The following is a 13,715-nucleotide window of genomic DNA, read 5'->3' as shown; positions in this document are numbered from 1 at the left end:
CTTCCTCTGCCCCCTCTCCCTCCGTCCTCAGGGCTCCCACACTCAGAGCCACTCACATGCTTTTGGGACGTGCGGCACTGCCCTGGTCCTGCGGCCAGGAATCTGTGTGTCCCTCCACCCTGCCCGCCCAACCCGGCCTGGCACCCCGGGTGTTCAGACCAAGGAGGGCCCGGGGCTTACTTACTCTGCGGGTGTGAGAGTGGCCTCCATAGCCCGGTACCGCTCGCTGAGGTCCAGGGACTGGCTCAGCATGGTGCTGGAACTGGCAGCCATCAGCTTCTTGCCCCGCCAGAGCTCCACGGCGCTGGCCAGCCGCTCAGAGTCCGGGTCCCGGTACCGCTGGATCTGGGTGGAGCCTCCGGGGCTCTCGGGCCTGTCCTGTGCCCTCAGGTCACCACCCAGCTTGCTCTTGTCCTTGGGGGTCTCAGGGGTGGTGCTGGGCGTGGGCTCGCCGACCCTATTGTCCAAGGCTAGGCTGGTTGGCCGTTCCACGTGGCCAGGCGTTGGGTCCCCACCCTGGGGCACCTTCGGGGTTTCTCCGGGCAGCTGGCCGGCTGGCACAGCCCGCGGTGGCTCCTCCGGCTGCTGCTTAAAAGTGTTCTCTGCCTCCGTGCCCAAGTCTGAAAGGGTTTCGTCTTCTCTGCTCTCCTTTCTGTCTTCTGGGAGGCTCTCTTCTTGCTCGAGGATGGCCCTTCCAGAAGGCTCTCTGAGAGCAATCTCTTCCTTGCAGGACTGGATGTGTTTGTTCTGGAGCTTCACGTGCTCCAGCCCTCTCTGCCGCCGTGACTCGCGCTTCTCTCGGCTGCTGGGCACCTTCTCGTGACTTTCAGCCGGGTTCTTCTGGGGTGCGGGAGGTTTCTCCAGGCTGGGGACCTCCTCCGGTGGGGAGCTCTCTGCCAGGGGCTCATCGCTTGGCCACACCTCGGGCTCCACTGCCGAAGGCTCCCTGTCCTCCGATGGTTCCGGGCCCTGCCTGGGCACCTGCTCCTGCCCGGCCACCTGGCCTGGCCCTCCCTCCGCTGTTTCTTCCCTCAGGGCTTGCTGGGCCTCCCTCTCCTTCTCTTCAGCCTTCTGCTTCTCTGCGACCATCTGCCTGAAGCTGGTGTGAGGCGTTAAGGGGGAAATTTCAGGAACAAACATGCATGCCACCTCCAGAACCCATGCAGGGCATCAGGGGCCCCTGTGCCACCCGTGGGCTAGGGGCCAGGCTCTGCCTCTGTTAAATGGGGTAACCCTGGCCCTCGGAGAGGCTTCTGGAAATGTGGAAACTCCTTAGCTACGAAAGGGGGATACAGGAGGTGGCCCCTTATTGTCATGGCCACCTCTGCCCTGGGTCTCCCTACCGTGGGAAGGATCTGTTAAGAAATCCCTGAGTTCCTTTGGGGTCCCTGGCTGGGTGGACGCCTGAGATTCACGTAGAAGAATGGGGCAAGGGGAACCGGCTATGGGCTGGTCCTAACAACCTGAACCCTCCACCTCTGAAGCCAAGTGTTTCATTAAGGGGCCCAGGGCGGGCAGGTGCAGCGAAGGGGGGGGGAGGGTTGGTCTCTGGTGGAGAGCCAGCCTGGCCAACAGTGACCTCTGTCTTCATCTGCAGGTGCTGCCCACCAGCCCTGGAGCATCTCTCTCTCTGGGGCCGCGCGTGCCCAGACGGCTAGACTCCTGCCAGCCCCTCCCGGCTTCCCTGCGCCTAGAATCACGTCCTGATGGCTCCACTGGCCAGAAGCCATCTCAGGCAGCTCTCGGGCGGGTGGAACGTTCGGGGCTGGGGGGAGCTGGGGGGCGAAGGGGGGCCGGCTCTGCTCACCTCTTGCGCTGCAGGTGACCCCGGCAGAGGCTCTGCAGGCGGACGATACTCTGTCTCTGGTGCCGGTAGGCCACCCGTTGCCGGTAGCCCCTCCACGCAGCCTGGAGGTACACAGCGGCCTGCGTCCTCTCCAGCGTCCGGCGGACACGGTAGGACCGCCAGCAGGCCTGGGGGCGGAGCGGACATTCAGGGACCCGGCACGTGGGACCCCCCCCCCCCGGGTGCCCCCACCCCCAGCCCTGCAGGGGGCCGCCCGGTACCTGGATGGCGACGGCCGCCTGCCTCATCTGCAGGAAGTGGCGGCGTTCCAGCACCATCCGGAACCAGCTCTGGAGGAGCAGGATCTTCCGCACGACCTCCCGGTGCAGCGTCTCCTGCAGGGCTTGCCGCTCGGTCTCCTTCAGGAAAACCTGGCGGGCGGGGGCGGGGGTGGGGGTGGGGGGTGGGGGGGCACAGGGGCGGTCAGCACAGCCCCCAGAATCCCCGTGCCCGGGAGGTCTCTGCACAGCCCACCCCGGAAGGGCGTGAGACCAAGCTGGCGTGCTGACCGACCCGACCAAGGGGAGCTTTTTAATACGGTGAGAGAATTCACGTAACGTGAAACTAACCATTTCAGTGCAAACAGTTCAATGGCATTTGGTACGTTCGTGACAATGGTGCAAACATCGTTAACTGTCTGGCTCCAGAACATTTCCACCACCCCCAGGAGAGGCCCATACCCATTAGCGGTCATCCCCCTGGCCCTCTCCCCCAGCCCCTGGCCACCACTAATCTGCTTTCTCTGGATTTGCCTGTTCTGGATGTTTCGTATACGTGGCATCACACACTACAGGCTTTTGTGTCTGGCTTCTTCTCTCGCTCACAATGTTGTCAAGGCCCCATCCATATCATAACCTGGATCAGAGCCGTACCACATTGCATTGTATGGATATGGATGGCCCGCGTGTCTTGAATCCGTTCACCAGCTGATGAACGGATGGCTTCTTTCTACCTTCCGGCTATTGTGACTCGTGCCCCTATGAACACGCGTGTATGAGGATTTGTTGGGACGCTTTCTTTCCAGGTCTTTTGGGTCCATACGTGTGGACGGAATTGCTGGGTCACGTGGTAACTCTAGGCTTGCCTTGCTGGGGAACTGTGCGGGGACTTTTCACATCAGATGAAGCCCTAACGGGAGCTGACCTTACCGCTGTTGGACGGGGACAGTGGCTGGTGCCACAACACTAAGAAGCAACCAGCATGTACCTAGAGGTGGGAGACGGCGTCTGGAAGGAGCACAAGGGAATGAGACCTTCTGCCAGACATTAAGAGGTACCAACTGGCCCCTGAGCCCCCTGCAGTAGCCCTAGGCTATGTGTGAGGAAGCAGGAAAACGGAGTGATGTCTGGGCCCCGCCCCTTAGAGGCACCCTTTGCCTTCTGGGAAGAAATAGGCGCCGGGCCCCAAAAAAGACACTTCCGCAGCAGAGTCCCTTGTCTTTCAGGCCGTGGGAGGACCCTGTGGACGCTGGAAGCCCCCCGAGGGGCCGGAGTCCTGACCTTGGTCTTCCCGATCTGGTAGCTCCTCTTGTCTATGTCCATCTTTTCCAGCAGGGCAGAGATGACCTCCCTGCAGGGCTGGGCGTTCTTGGGCAGCAGCACCTGGAACTGCTCTGTGAAATCCTGGGGGATTGGGGCCAAGAAAAGAGAATCTCTGCTGAGTGCTCCCGCCGCCAGCAAGGATATGATGCTCCAGCAACTCCCAAATTTCCGAAGCCGGGACCTGGTTTGACCGGAATGGCACTGACCAAGCTAAAATCTCGGACTCTCTGCAGCAGCCTAAAGCTTAGGAAAGACTGCCACACACACAGAGCACCAGGGTCTTTCAGCCACTTGCTGAGTGGCTCTCCAGGGCCTACTGGGGGCTGGCATAGTTGGGGGGCGTGGCCAGGAGACAGGGCTGCCTTTGCGGGGGCTCACGGTCTATGGCTCGTTGGAGGGCTGAGTCATAGCTGGAGATACAGAGCTTTTAAGTAAACAATTAGGTCAAATTTTTAGGAACCAAGCATTAGTGAAATACACTAGCATTTCCTCCCGTTTCTGGGATTTTGCCTTTTCTATTTATACAGGGTCAGAGAGATGCTATTTCCATTCTGCGGATGAGAAAAAGGAGGCAGGCCGTGATGGAGCCATGTCCCCGAGGCCATGTGGGGGCAGCTGGATTGGGGACCAGGTGCCACTGGCTTCAGGCCCGGGGCTCACGTCAGTGCTCATACAGGTGGTGCCAGTTCAGGGCACGAGCCAGGGGTTCTCAACCTAGGCCAGCTTATCACCGGGGACATGTGGTGATGTCGGGAGACATCCAGGGTTCTCCCAACTCGGGAGCGGTGGGTGTTACTGACATCGAGTGGGTGGAGACCCAGGGATGCTGCTCAACATCCCATAATGCACAGGGCAGCCCCTGCAGCGAATGACCTGGTGGCCCTCAGTGTCCATGGTACTGCAGGTGAGAAACTGCTTTAGCAATTTGGTCTTTGCCAACTTGAGGTTAGTAATGATCCTTTGTGGGTTTTTTTCTTCTTGTTCTTTCTCCTTTTTTTTAAGTTTATTTATCTTGAGAGAGAGAGAGAGAGACAGAGAGTGCGTGCACGTGCATAAACACATGCGGCGAAGTGGCAGAGAGGGAGAGAATCCCAAGCAGGCTCTGCACCATTAGCGTGGAGCCTGATGTGGGGCTCGAACTCAAACCATGAGATCGTGACCAGAGCTGAAGTTGGATGTCTAACCGACTGAGCCACCCAGGCACCTCTGATCCTTTTGTGTTTTTCTTTTCTTTTCTTTTCTCTTCTTTTGAGAGAGAGAGAGAGAGAGAGGAGCAGGCAAGGGGCAGAGAGAGAGGAGGAGAAAGAATCCCAAGCAGGCTCCATACTGTGAGCACACAACCTGATGTGGGGCTTGAACTCATGAACCATGAGATCATGAGCAGAGCTGAAGTCGGATGTCTAACCGACTGAGCCACCCAGGCACCTCTGATCCTTTTGTGTTTCTTTTTTTTTTTTTTTAAATTTTTTTTTTTTAATGTTTATTTATTTTTGAGACAGAGAGAGACAGAGCATGAATGGGGGAGGGTCAGAGAGAGAGGGAGACACAGAATCTGAAGCAGGCTCCAGGCTCTGAGCTGTCAGCACAGAGCCCCACGCGGGGCTCGAACTCACGGACCGTGAGATCATGACCTGAGCCGAAGTCGGACGCTTAACCGACTGAGCCACCCAGGCACCCCTCCTTTTGTGTTTCTAAAAAGCCCAGGGAGCCATCTATGAAGTCATCACCTCCTGGGGCTCAGTTTCCGCACTGGCAAAACAGAAGCCAGGACCGCCTGCTGTTGGTTTGGCAGAATAAAAGAGATGGGTATAAAAGCGTCTGTTGCCGAAGATGCTCAACAGAGGGCAGAGCTGTGCAGGGATCTGCTCCTGTCATTCCCTCTTCCCGGCTTGGCTTTACAACTCTGTATCCTTCCAGGCTTGGCCTGGGCCCAGCCACCTCTTCCAAGAAAACTTGCTCCCTCTCCCCACCCCGACCTCTGAAATGACTGGTATAAATGCCAACAGGGCCGGAGCGGAGAAGCCCTGGCACAGCGTAACCCCCTGGGCTCATGTTCCAGAGAAGCGTTCTCTCTCAAAGAGGGAGGTGGCCAGCCCTCTGCCCTGTCACGACGGCCACGAGTGTGTGGCTTACCTGGAACGTGTACTTGGCACTGTAGCCTGACCTCCGGATCCGCACTGTCTCCAGCATGCCCGTGTAGCGTAGCTGCTGCAGCACCAGCTCGTCGTCGAAACACAGCTCTTTCTGAAACGGGATATGAGCCATCAGGACGGGTGCCAGCTGTGGGACAATCAAGCGTCGGCAGCCGGGGACGGGGATCTGTAGGCACGAGGTCCTGTAGGATTCTGGACATGAGCATGGTCCGGGAGCCCACACGGGCCCCCCCGGCTGGTCAGAATGTCCCCAGCACGGCAGCCGCGGGCACCCGGAGGACCCTTCTTTCCTTGTCCCAGACATTCTTTTTGGAATCAAGAGCTGGGGCTGTTCAGCACTGGTGCTTAAGGTATTCATCTCTTCTGGAAAATCTGGCGTCTGAGCTGCTCTATTCCCTGCTGTCTGGGAGACAGATGCCATTTCTCACTGCTCAATTTAGGATAATTTGCTGCGAAGAGTTATTTCTTAAGGACTGCAATCAAAACCTGTGTTGAGCTCGTACTCTGTGCCAGGCCCTGGGGTAAACACTAAGGATTTGGCCAAGAGGGGAGTAAGGTCTGGAGGTGGGAGCCAGGCGCATGTGGGAATGGGGCAGACACTGCCTGGGCCCCCCTGGGAAGTGTCCAACAGGAGAGGGGACCCTGGGCCAGGTCCTGAGGAGGGAATAGGCAGGAGGAGGAGGAGGGCGGGGAGCAGCCAGGTAAAGGCCCAGAAGAGGACGGTCCCAGGAGCAGGGGAGAGCCAGGGAAATGGGAAGAGTAGAGACAAAGGGGGTAGGTCCAGATCCTGAAGAGCCCCCCGCCAAGCTCCCAAGGGGGCAGAATGGCCAGTGGACCCCTGGGGCAAAGGAAGCCTGGGAGTGAGGGCTGAGCCCACTACTAGGGCCCCCAGTGGTGCTCCACTGAGTCTTTCCAGAAGCTTTCCAATCAAATGAACAGCAGCCTCTATGCTTCTGCCGTGTGATCTCACCCTCTCCCTCTGCCACATTTTCTGCACTGGCTGATCCGGGACACGCTTGACCTGTCCCTTCTTGAGCAAACCTCTGGGGCCCCTCCATGTTCCAGACGATGTCGCTGCTTTTGGTTGGCCACCTGGCTGCCCTCGGCAGGCTATTTACCGCTCCCGGAACCTGGCTGAACACTTGGTTCCTTGAGGCTTTTCGCGGCCCCCAAGAGGCCACGGCAACACAGGAATACCCCCCGCTGAGCCACCAGACCTTGGCCTTCACTTCCCCAAGACACTGGAGCTACTCACCTTCTCGGCATTAGAGCGGATGCAGCGGATAAAGAAGGGCTCCGCCTTCCCCAGTGTCTCCAGGAGCTTGTTTAGGGACGTCTGGGGAAAGAGGGAGAAGGTCTTGAGCTGGGACCGCCCCCCCCCCCCGCCCCCAAGAGGCACGCTGCTCAGTGGGAGGGGACCCAGGTCACTTGCTGGCATCAGTAGTGATGCAGGACACGGGAGGTTGTAGGTGGACATTCTCATTAGAGGCTGAACTACCTCTGGGAGCCCCAAGAGAGCTGTAGGGTCCCCAGAGCTGACAGCTGTCATCTTCCCAGGGTCTCCTAGCTCTTTGTCTCAGCAGGAGTGTTAGGGGGAGTGGGACCAAACTTCTGGGCATTTAAAATGCTAGACAGCTTCAGAAGGAAACACAGATACACTGACTTTGGTCTTTGGCCTGCTATTTACAAAAAGGATTTTCAGGAGCTTCCAGGTGAGGTAATTTGCCAAAAAGGCCAAGATGGGCACAAAAGACTCAGATTGAAAAAGAGGAAAGGGACAAAAAAAGCTAATGGTGAGGGTTAGCGGCAGCCATTGAGCCCCCTTAAAAAAAAAAAAAAATGCCTCTGAGCTTCCTGGCAGCCACGGAGAAAAGGGAAACATGATGTAACATCATAACACGTTAATCCGTTATTTTAACTCAATGGTTCAAAACAGGGGTGATTCTGCCTCACCTCCAGAGCACATGGCCATGACTGGGAACATTTTTGGTTGCCACAACTGGAAGATGCTACTGTGCATCCCAGAATGCACAGGATGACCCCCACCGTGGAGAATGATCCAGCCCCAAATGTCAAACAATGCTGAGGCCAGGAAGCCCTAGGGTAAAAATTTGTTGGGTCTGTCGTGGCCAAGTCACGAGCGCATCGGGTTGAGTCTCACGTCACCTCTGGCCTCTCTAGGCTGCCCACCTGGAACTGGGCGCTGATGCTCGGCGGTTTCTTTTTCTTGTGTAGGTGCAGCAGGGACTTGGTGGTGCGATCGTGCAGCGTCATGCTGATGATGAGCTTCAGCGACTTGGAGTCCAGCAGGTTCTAGGACAGACACATGGGGGTCTGGCCTGCCCTCCTGGGGTCCCAGTGGGCACTGGGAGGCATCGTAGATGCCCCAGAGCCAGGACTGTGTTCTGGGGGGGGGGGGGCAGTTCTTGGGATCAGTCTCGGGACAGGGCTGCTGGAGGGTAGGGGATGGTGGGCCTGGCGGGAGGCGGGGACCGCCCTGGGGCCGAACCTGGGCTTTAGCCTGCACATGGTGCCGGCTCTGGAAGGACTGATTACAGCCTCTTTGGCAGCCCGAGTGCCCAGAAGCCAAGGGCTCCAGCGTGCCACCTCCCTCCTGTCGAGCTCCAGGACCGCCAAGTCTCCTGCACTTTTGCATGAGCTTATCCATAAGGCTGGTCTGGTCCCCCCACCATGTGTGCCAACACTTAGTCGCAGCTGACAAGAGGAATAGCACCGTCCCATCCGCTGGATGCACTGAGGGGTTTTTCTCACTTTTGCAGACTTCCTGATCCATCCGCACACCGTGTGTGGAGACTAGACAGAGGCTGGGTGCACTTCGGCCAAGGCCGGCTACTGGGGTCTTGGCTGCTGGCAACGCACGGTTACCCCCTTCCTGGTGGGGCTTCCCTGGCTGAAGGGCATCCTCTCCCAGACAGGCCAGGAAGGTGCTGCACCCTGTCCCGCCCTCCGGAGGTGGCTCGTAGCTAAAGACCCCCCAAGTGGGGGTAGGACAGAAGGGTCCCATCGCCTCTGGGCAGGAAAAGCTCTGTGGTGCTGTTCACACCCCGAGGCTCCGGTGGGATGAGGCCGAGCCCACCTCCTCGCTCAGTTCCCCCGCCCCAGCCTGCTTCTCCCCTCCACACGCTTCTGCAAATATCCTACCCCCATCACGCACCCTGCTTCCGGGAAACCCAAAGACAGCTCCAAATCATTTCCACGCGAGCACTTATTTTTGGAGGGGAGCGGAGGGGGGGGCAGGGGGTGATGGTGGGAAGAGGAAGGGACTACAAAGCTGGAGAAGTTAAAAGTGCCTCCTCCCCCTCTCCCCCTCCCATTTTCCGGAAGGCAGGTTGAGCCAGGCGCTCTCAAGACAGGCAAAAGCAAGGAGGTGGCCTCGGACGGTGTCGCGAACGTTTACCTTTGGAATGAGCTGCTTTTGTTTGATACCTTTACTTTTCCTGTCAAAATATTAAAAATGGTTTCGTGAATAGAGGGAACACGGTGTCCAGAGGTTTGGGTTAGTTCAGCAAGCCACGCCTTGCGGGTTAGAGGGAGCGGAGAGCAGAGGAAGCACAGTCGGGAGGCACAAGTGCAACGAGGCGCCCCCCCCCCCCCCCCGCCGCCACCGAAGCCCCGGCGGGCCCTCCCTGCGCACGTGTGGGGTGCTTCTGTAGCTGGACGTGAACTTTACCGGGCCAGCGGCGGCCCCCGAAGTGGCAGGGGCACCTAGCCTGGGGCCACTCGGATGTCCGGGGGGCAAGAGGGGCCGCTGGTGATCGGTAGGGCAGAACGTGCATCTGTACGGGGCCAGCTACAGATCTCAAAAAGTGCCCCAAACGGAGCTTTGGGGGACCCCGCGCGGTTCTGACGCCGGCCGGGCGTCCTGGCTTTATTCGCTACACATTGGGAAGTGCCAAGTAGGCCCACAGAGCCTCTTTGGGACCCCCTGGCAAGTGGAGTGGGGGGGTGTCTGCCCTGCAAAGAACTGCAATGGGGTTTGGGTAGGAGTGCTTTTCAGGCTCACGATGGTGGGAAGGAAAAAAACAAAAGCCAATCTTTGGGGGCAAGGGAAGGGGCACGGTAGGCCCCTCATTCTCAGACACTTTACGGAAACCTTGCAGGCGAAAGAAAAGTTTTCTATAACTTGCGGGGCGGCTCGCTTTGGAGAGCAGCCGAGGAGAGGGTGCCCCACAGATCAGCAAGACGCTTGGCTGTGGGCTTCGCTGTGCGTCAGGTGCCACCTCGATCCCCAGGAATGAAAACGGATTTGAAAACCGGTGCCCTTGCGGGCACAAGCTCTGCTCTCCGCCGGCTCGGGCCCGGAGCGGCCACGGGCGTCCCACCAACCGAGGCGGCCGCCCGCCGGGTGCTCTGAGAGTCGTGACCCTTGCTTTGGACACAGAGGCCGAGAGCTCAGAGCACTCAGGCCACATGGCGGGTTAGCCAGAGCTAACCGCGTCCAAACCTAGTTTGTGTGGCTTCTGGGCCCTTCCTACCACGTCGCACTGCTGTCCACACAGAGCAGGGCCACGGAGGCTCCGCTTCTGACAGCTTTTTTACGAGCGCACGGTGGCAGGAGGTAGGGAAAGACGAGGCCTGCTCTCTGCACGCCTGCGGGCAGAACAAGAGATGCTTTGTGGGAGGGGCGTTCCCGCAAAGCTGCGCCGGGAGCTGGCAAGGGCTAGGGGCACAGGGCAGACGCTGGGGTAGGCGTGTTACGAGCGCCATTGAGCAAAGGCTGGTGTACAAACGGAGCCACGAGACGTCACATTGGCAGCGGCCGACTCAGCATTACGGGCAGCCCGCAGGCCGGGGGTCCTGGGAGCGAGGGGGGGCGGCCGTTGCACTTGTTGCGGGGTCAGGGGGACAGGGAGGGAGGCGCCGCAGCCTTGGGGGGGACTCACAGGATGAAGGTGCGGGGTTTCTGGAGCCGACTGAGGGACTGGAGAAGCCTACGGGGGTCCTCACCCTGCCAGGGCAATCCTTTGATGGTCTTGATGATTTGGTCATGCAAATCGCTGAGAGTGGGGAGGGGGAGGGGCGCAGTGACAGGGAGAAGACCGAGTTAGAGCAGCAGGCCCGCCACCTTGGGGTCCCCAGCGCGGTCGGGACCCTCCCCAGGCCACTGGAGCCGAAACATGCAGCTGGCGAGCGTGTGCGCCACGGTCTCTCCATCCTGCACTGGGGAGGGGGGGGCGGGGTTCGGCCAAGAGTGGCTCCCCCTTCTCTGGGAGGGCCAGGGTCGCTCCGGGCAGAATGGGTTTTGCAACCTGGCGGCTCAGATCACTGAAAAAGGCCTCACGTAGAACAGGCTTCTGGAATCTGTGACAAGGCATCAGGGGCTACTGAAAAGAAAGGACCAGAGGGTGCCGGTGGGAGGTAGCCCCTCGGTTTTTCTTGAGGATTCTGTGGCCACACGTCAACCTCCGTGTCGGCTTCGAGAAAGGCCTCAGGAGGAGCGGACCAGGATTCGCACGGTGGTTCTCCACCAGCGGCTTGAGATGCTACCCTCCGGGCAAGGCATTTATGTTTTGGAGACATAAATGGTTGACATTTATGGAGACATTTATGGTTGTCATGACTTGGGGCGGGGGGGTGGGTGGGGCGGTGCTCCTGGCATCTGGCCGGGATGCTGCTCGACCCCCTCCAGTACAAGGGACGGTCCCACCACAGAGAGTGGCCCGGCCCAGTGGTGAGGGTGGGAGACCCTAGTTGAAGGAGATCTTTGCCCCAAAGAAGTCAATCTCATTCACTTCCTTTCGTTCAATTCCTGGGGGTTCAGGGCGGGGCGTATGTTCCGGGCCCACACTTCGGCACCGACGCGTGAGAACAAGAATGGATCACAGATGAAAATCAGATGCTCTGAAAGTGAGGATTCATGAAGGATGTCTAGATGACAAATGTCCTCATGGGGTTTCTGGGAACGAGGTGCCGGTGACTGCGGGAGGAGTCGGGAGGTTCTGGGTTTGTTTTGTTTCTTTCTAAAAATTCCTCATTCCAGTTATTTCAAATACATGTTTAAGCTCTGGGCAGTTGGCCTGGAAAGACCCCGACCGGCAGTCCCCGGTCTGTGTTCCATGCACCATGCCTAGGGCCTGGACAGCCACACTTACCTCTGCTCCCTCGCCCTCCAGGGAGGCACAGAGCAAAGACAACAGAGGGGTCACATTTCACCTCCACCCCCCGAGCGGTCAGCGCAGCGCCCAGAGCTCTGGACAAGGCCTATGGCTTCAACCCGCGCTCCCCTCCCTGCTTCCCGACCCCGCTAAATCTGGCTAGAGTGCTCCCAGCAGGCCCCGGCACCCCCATAGCCTGCGGATCCCCACTCCTGGCCCTGGACGCCACGCTGAGCGCCTGGGGACGGCGGCTCCTCTGTGTGCCTTCCTGGTCTCGGGTTCGAAGGCCCTTGCTTCTCCTTACTTCTTGCTTTCATAGAAAGCAATGATGTGTCCTCAAAAGCGTTAATATCGAACCTGTGTAAACTAAACGCGGTCCTGGAATGGGGACCCGCAGCCTAGGGGCCAGGCCCTGGGGAGACTGGCGTCACTCCAGCGAATGTGGGTCAGGGGCCACGTTCGGTCTTTGTGGTGGGGGGAAAACACACAAGCAAATAAAGAGAGGTGTTCGTTTTTCTCTTGCCCCCTTTTGGGTGAAAAAGTGGATTTAAAAATGTACCTCGTAAAACCAGGAAAAGGACACGCGGTGCTTTCAGACAAATGACTTAGGGTCACTTGCCTCGGTAGCTAGTTCCACCTCCAACGCGTACGTTGTTATGAATCTCTTGAAGAGGTTTTTGTTGTGAAGGGCTCAAACATAAAATGATCTTTTCAAGTTTCAATATTTACTGGCCTGCTCCTTGGGTATTTGTGAGTGTTGAGAAAGACGTTGGGAACTTGGCTGCCGCAGGGCCTTTGCATGTGCCGCCCGCACCTGCCAGCACACCCTGCCTGCCTCGTCTGGCTCAACTGGTCCCTTCTCAGTACAGCCTGCCTGACTCTCTCAAGACACCAGAAGTGTCCCTCCCCTGGCTTTGTCATTGCCTTGGATGTCTGTCCAGTATGGCCTATTTTTTTTTTTTTTTGTAACCCCACCTTCCTGAGAGTACTCGCTGCTCACTTCTACATTCAGTACAAACTGGGGTATGTGGGAGGCCCGTGGCCACAAAATACCCTCATCCTCTTGCGTGCAATGACACATGAAGTGACTCGGCATATCTCTTTCAGGACACCCCGGCCAGCCTAGGGCAGGATGTGCTCTTCAATCAAGCCTGTTGCTCGGTGCAACCAGCAGCTTCTGGGCCCCACCCGCCAATGGCCATGACCGGCCGTGAAAAGAATCCTTTGTAAAGTGAGCCGTGCAACATCTCCCGAAGGCAGCTGATGCATGGAGGCCTGTCTTTCTGTGTGCAGAAAAGCGGCAACCAGATGCCATTTGTTTCTGGGTCCTTTTTGATTCACGTGGCAGTTGAGTTCCTTATCCAGGTCAACCCCAACCTGGGTTCAGGGTGTAGGGTTTCTGGCATTGTTTGAAACAATTACTGCCACGGCATACTAGCTGCGGTTTGGACAAATCAAGGTCTCGCTCACCGGTACAGTTTTTCCGATGGGGTGCCGGGTCCTCTCTGCTGCTCTCCCAGGTGACTGTGGGTGCCGGGGCTGCCCAGACCTGCTGGGGACACAGAGCAGAGGGAGTTGGAGGCGGGGGTTGCCTGGGGACTTGAAGGCCTTTGTCTTTTTCACAAAGGCTTTGATCTCAACTTAACTCATTAAAAAACAAACAAACAAAAAAACCCCCAAAACACGGTGCCGGGCTGACCCAGTCAGTCGGGTGTGCAACTCTTGATTGTGGGGTTGTGAGTTTGAGCCCCACGCTGGGTGTAGTGATTGCTTAAAAATAAAATCTTAAACCCCAAAACAAAAATAGTCCCTCAAATTTGGGCAGAGCAAGGAACTATGAAGTGTTTGATTCCCCCCCCCCCAAACAGCACTATTTAGTCCCTTTCTAAAAAAAAATGTTTTTTTACTTATTTTTGAGAGGGTGCAAGCCAGAGAGGGGGAGGGAGGGAGGGGAATAGACAGCAACGAGCCCGACGCGGGGCTCGAACTCACGGACCGCGAGATCGTGGCCTGAGCCGAAGTCGGACGCTCGGGCCACTGAGCCACCCAGGGGCCCCTA

General features: G+C 58.1%; 1 protein-coding gene and 1 long non-coding RNA gene across 8 annotated transcripts in view; one reads left to right on the top strand and one right to left on the bottom strand.

Moving 5' to 3' along the window:
• The window catches only part of MYO9B (myosin IXB), a 90,737-nt gene that overhangs the window by 12,757 nt on the left and 64,265 nt on the right, over nucleotides 1-13,715 (bottom strand). For 3 of the 7 annotated variants that reach the window (XM_023246941.2, XM_023246950.2, XM_006928569.4), the window contains exons 14-23: nucleotides 13,127-13,208; nucleotides 10,445-10,558; nucleotides 8,959-8,998; nucleotides 7,731-7,853; nucleotides 6,796-6,876; nucleotides 5,521-5,631; nucleotides 3,346-3,468; nucleotides 2,068-2,217; nucleotides 1,808-1,974; nucleotides 185-1,099 (exon numbers count right to left, since the gene is read on the bottom strand). In XM_023246941.2, coding sequence (XP_023102709.2) covers nucleotides 185-1,099; nucleotides 1,808-1,974; nucleotides 2,068-2,217; nucleotides 3,346-3,468; nucleotides 5,521-5,631; nucleotides 6,796-6,876; nucleotides 7,731-7,853; nucleotides 8,959-8,998; nucleotides 10,445-10,558; nucleotides 13,127-13,208 — 1,906 coding nt within the window. The remainder of the gene's footprint in view (nucleotides 1-184; nucleotides 1,100-1,807; nucleotides 1,975-2,067; nucleotides 2,218-3,345; nucleotides 3,469-5,520; nucleotides 5,632-6,795; nucleotides 6,877-7,730; nucleotides 7,854-8,958; nucleotides 8,999-10,444; nucleotides 10,559-13,126; nucleotides 13,209-13,715) is intronic. The other 4 variants (XM_023246946.2, XM_023246954.2, XM_023246959.2 and 1 more) reach the window with 3 other exon arrangements.
• LOC109494731 lies at nucleotides 7,853-9,032 on the top strand. Its single transcript, XR_002149753.3, has 2 exons — nucleotides 7,853-8,485; nucleotides 8,890-9,032. It is a non-coding gene; the product is annotated as an uncharacterized LOC109494731 (long non-coding RNA).

The sequence above is a fragment of the Felis catus genome, chromosome A2 (assembly GCF_018350175.1).
Source record: "Felis catus isolate Fca126 chromosome A2, F.catus_Fca126_mat1.0, whole genome shotgun sequence".
NCBI lineage: Eukaryota > Metazoa > Chordata > Mammalia > Carnivora > Felidae > Felis > Felis catus.
Note: the sequence above shows the minus strand (reverse complement) of the source record. Positions and strands in the feature narration are given on the sequence as shown.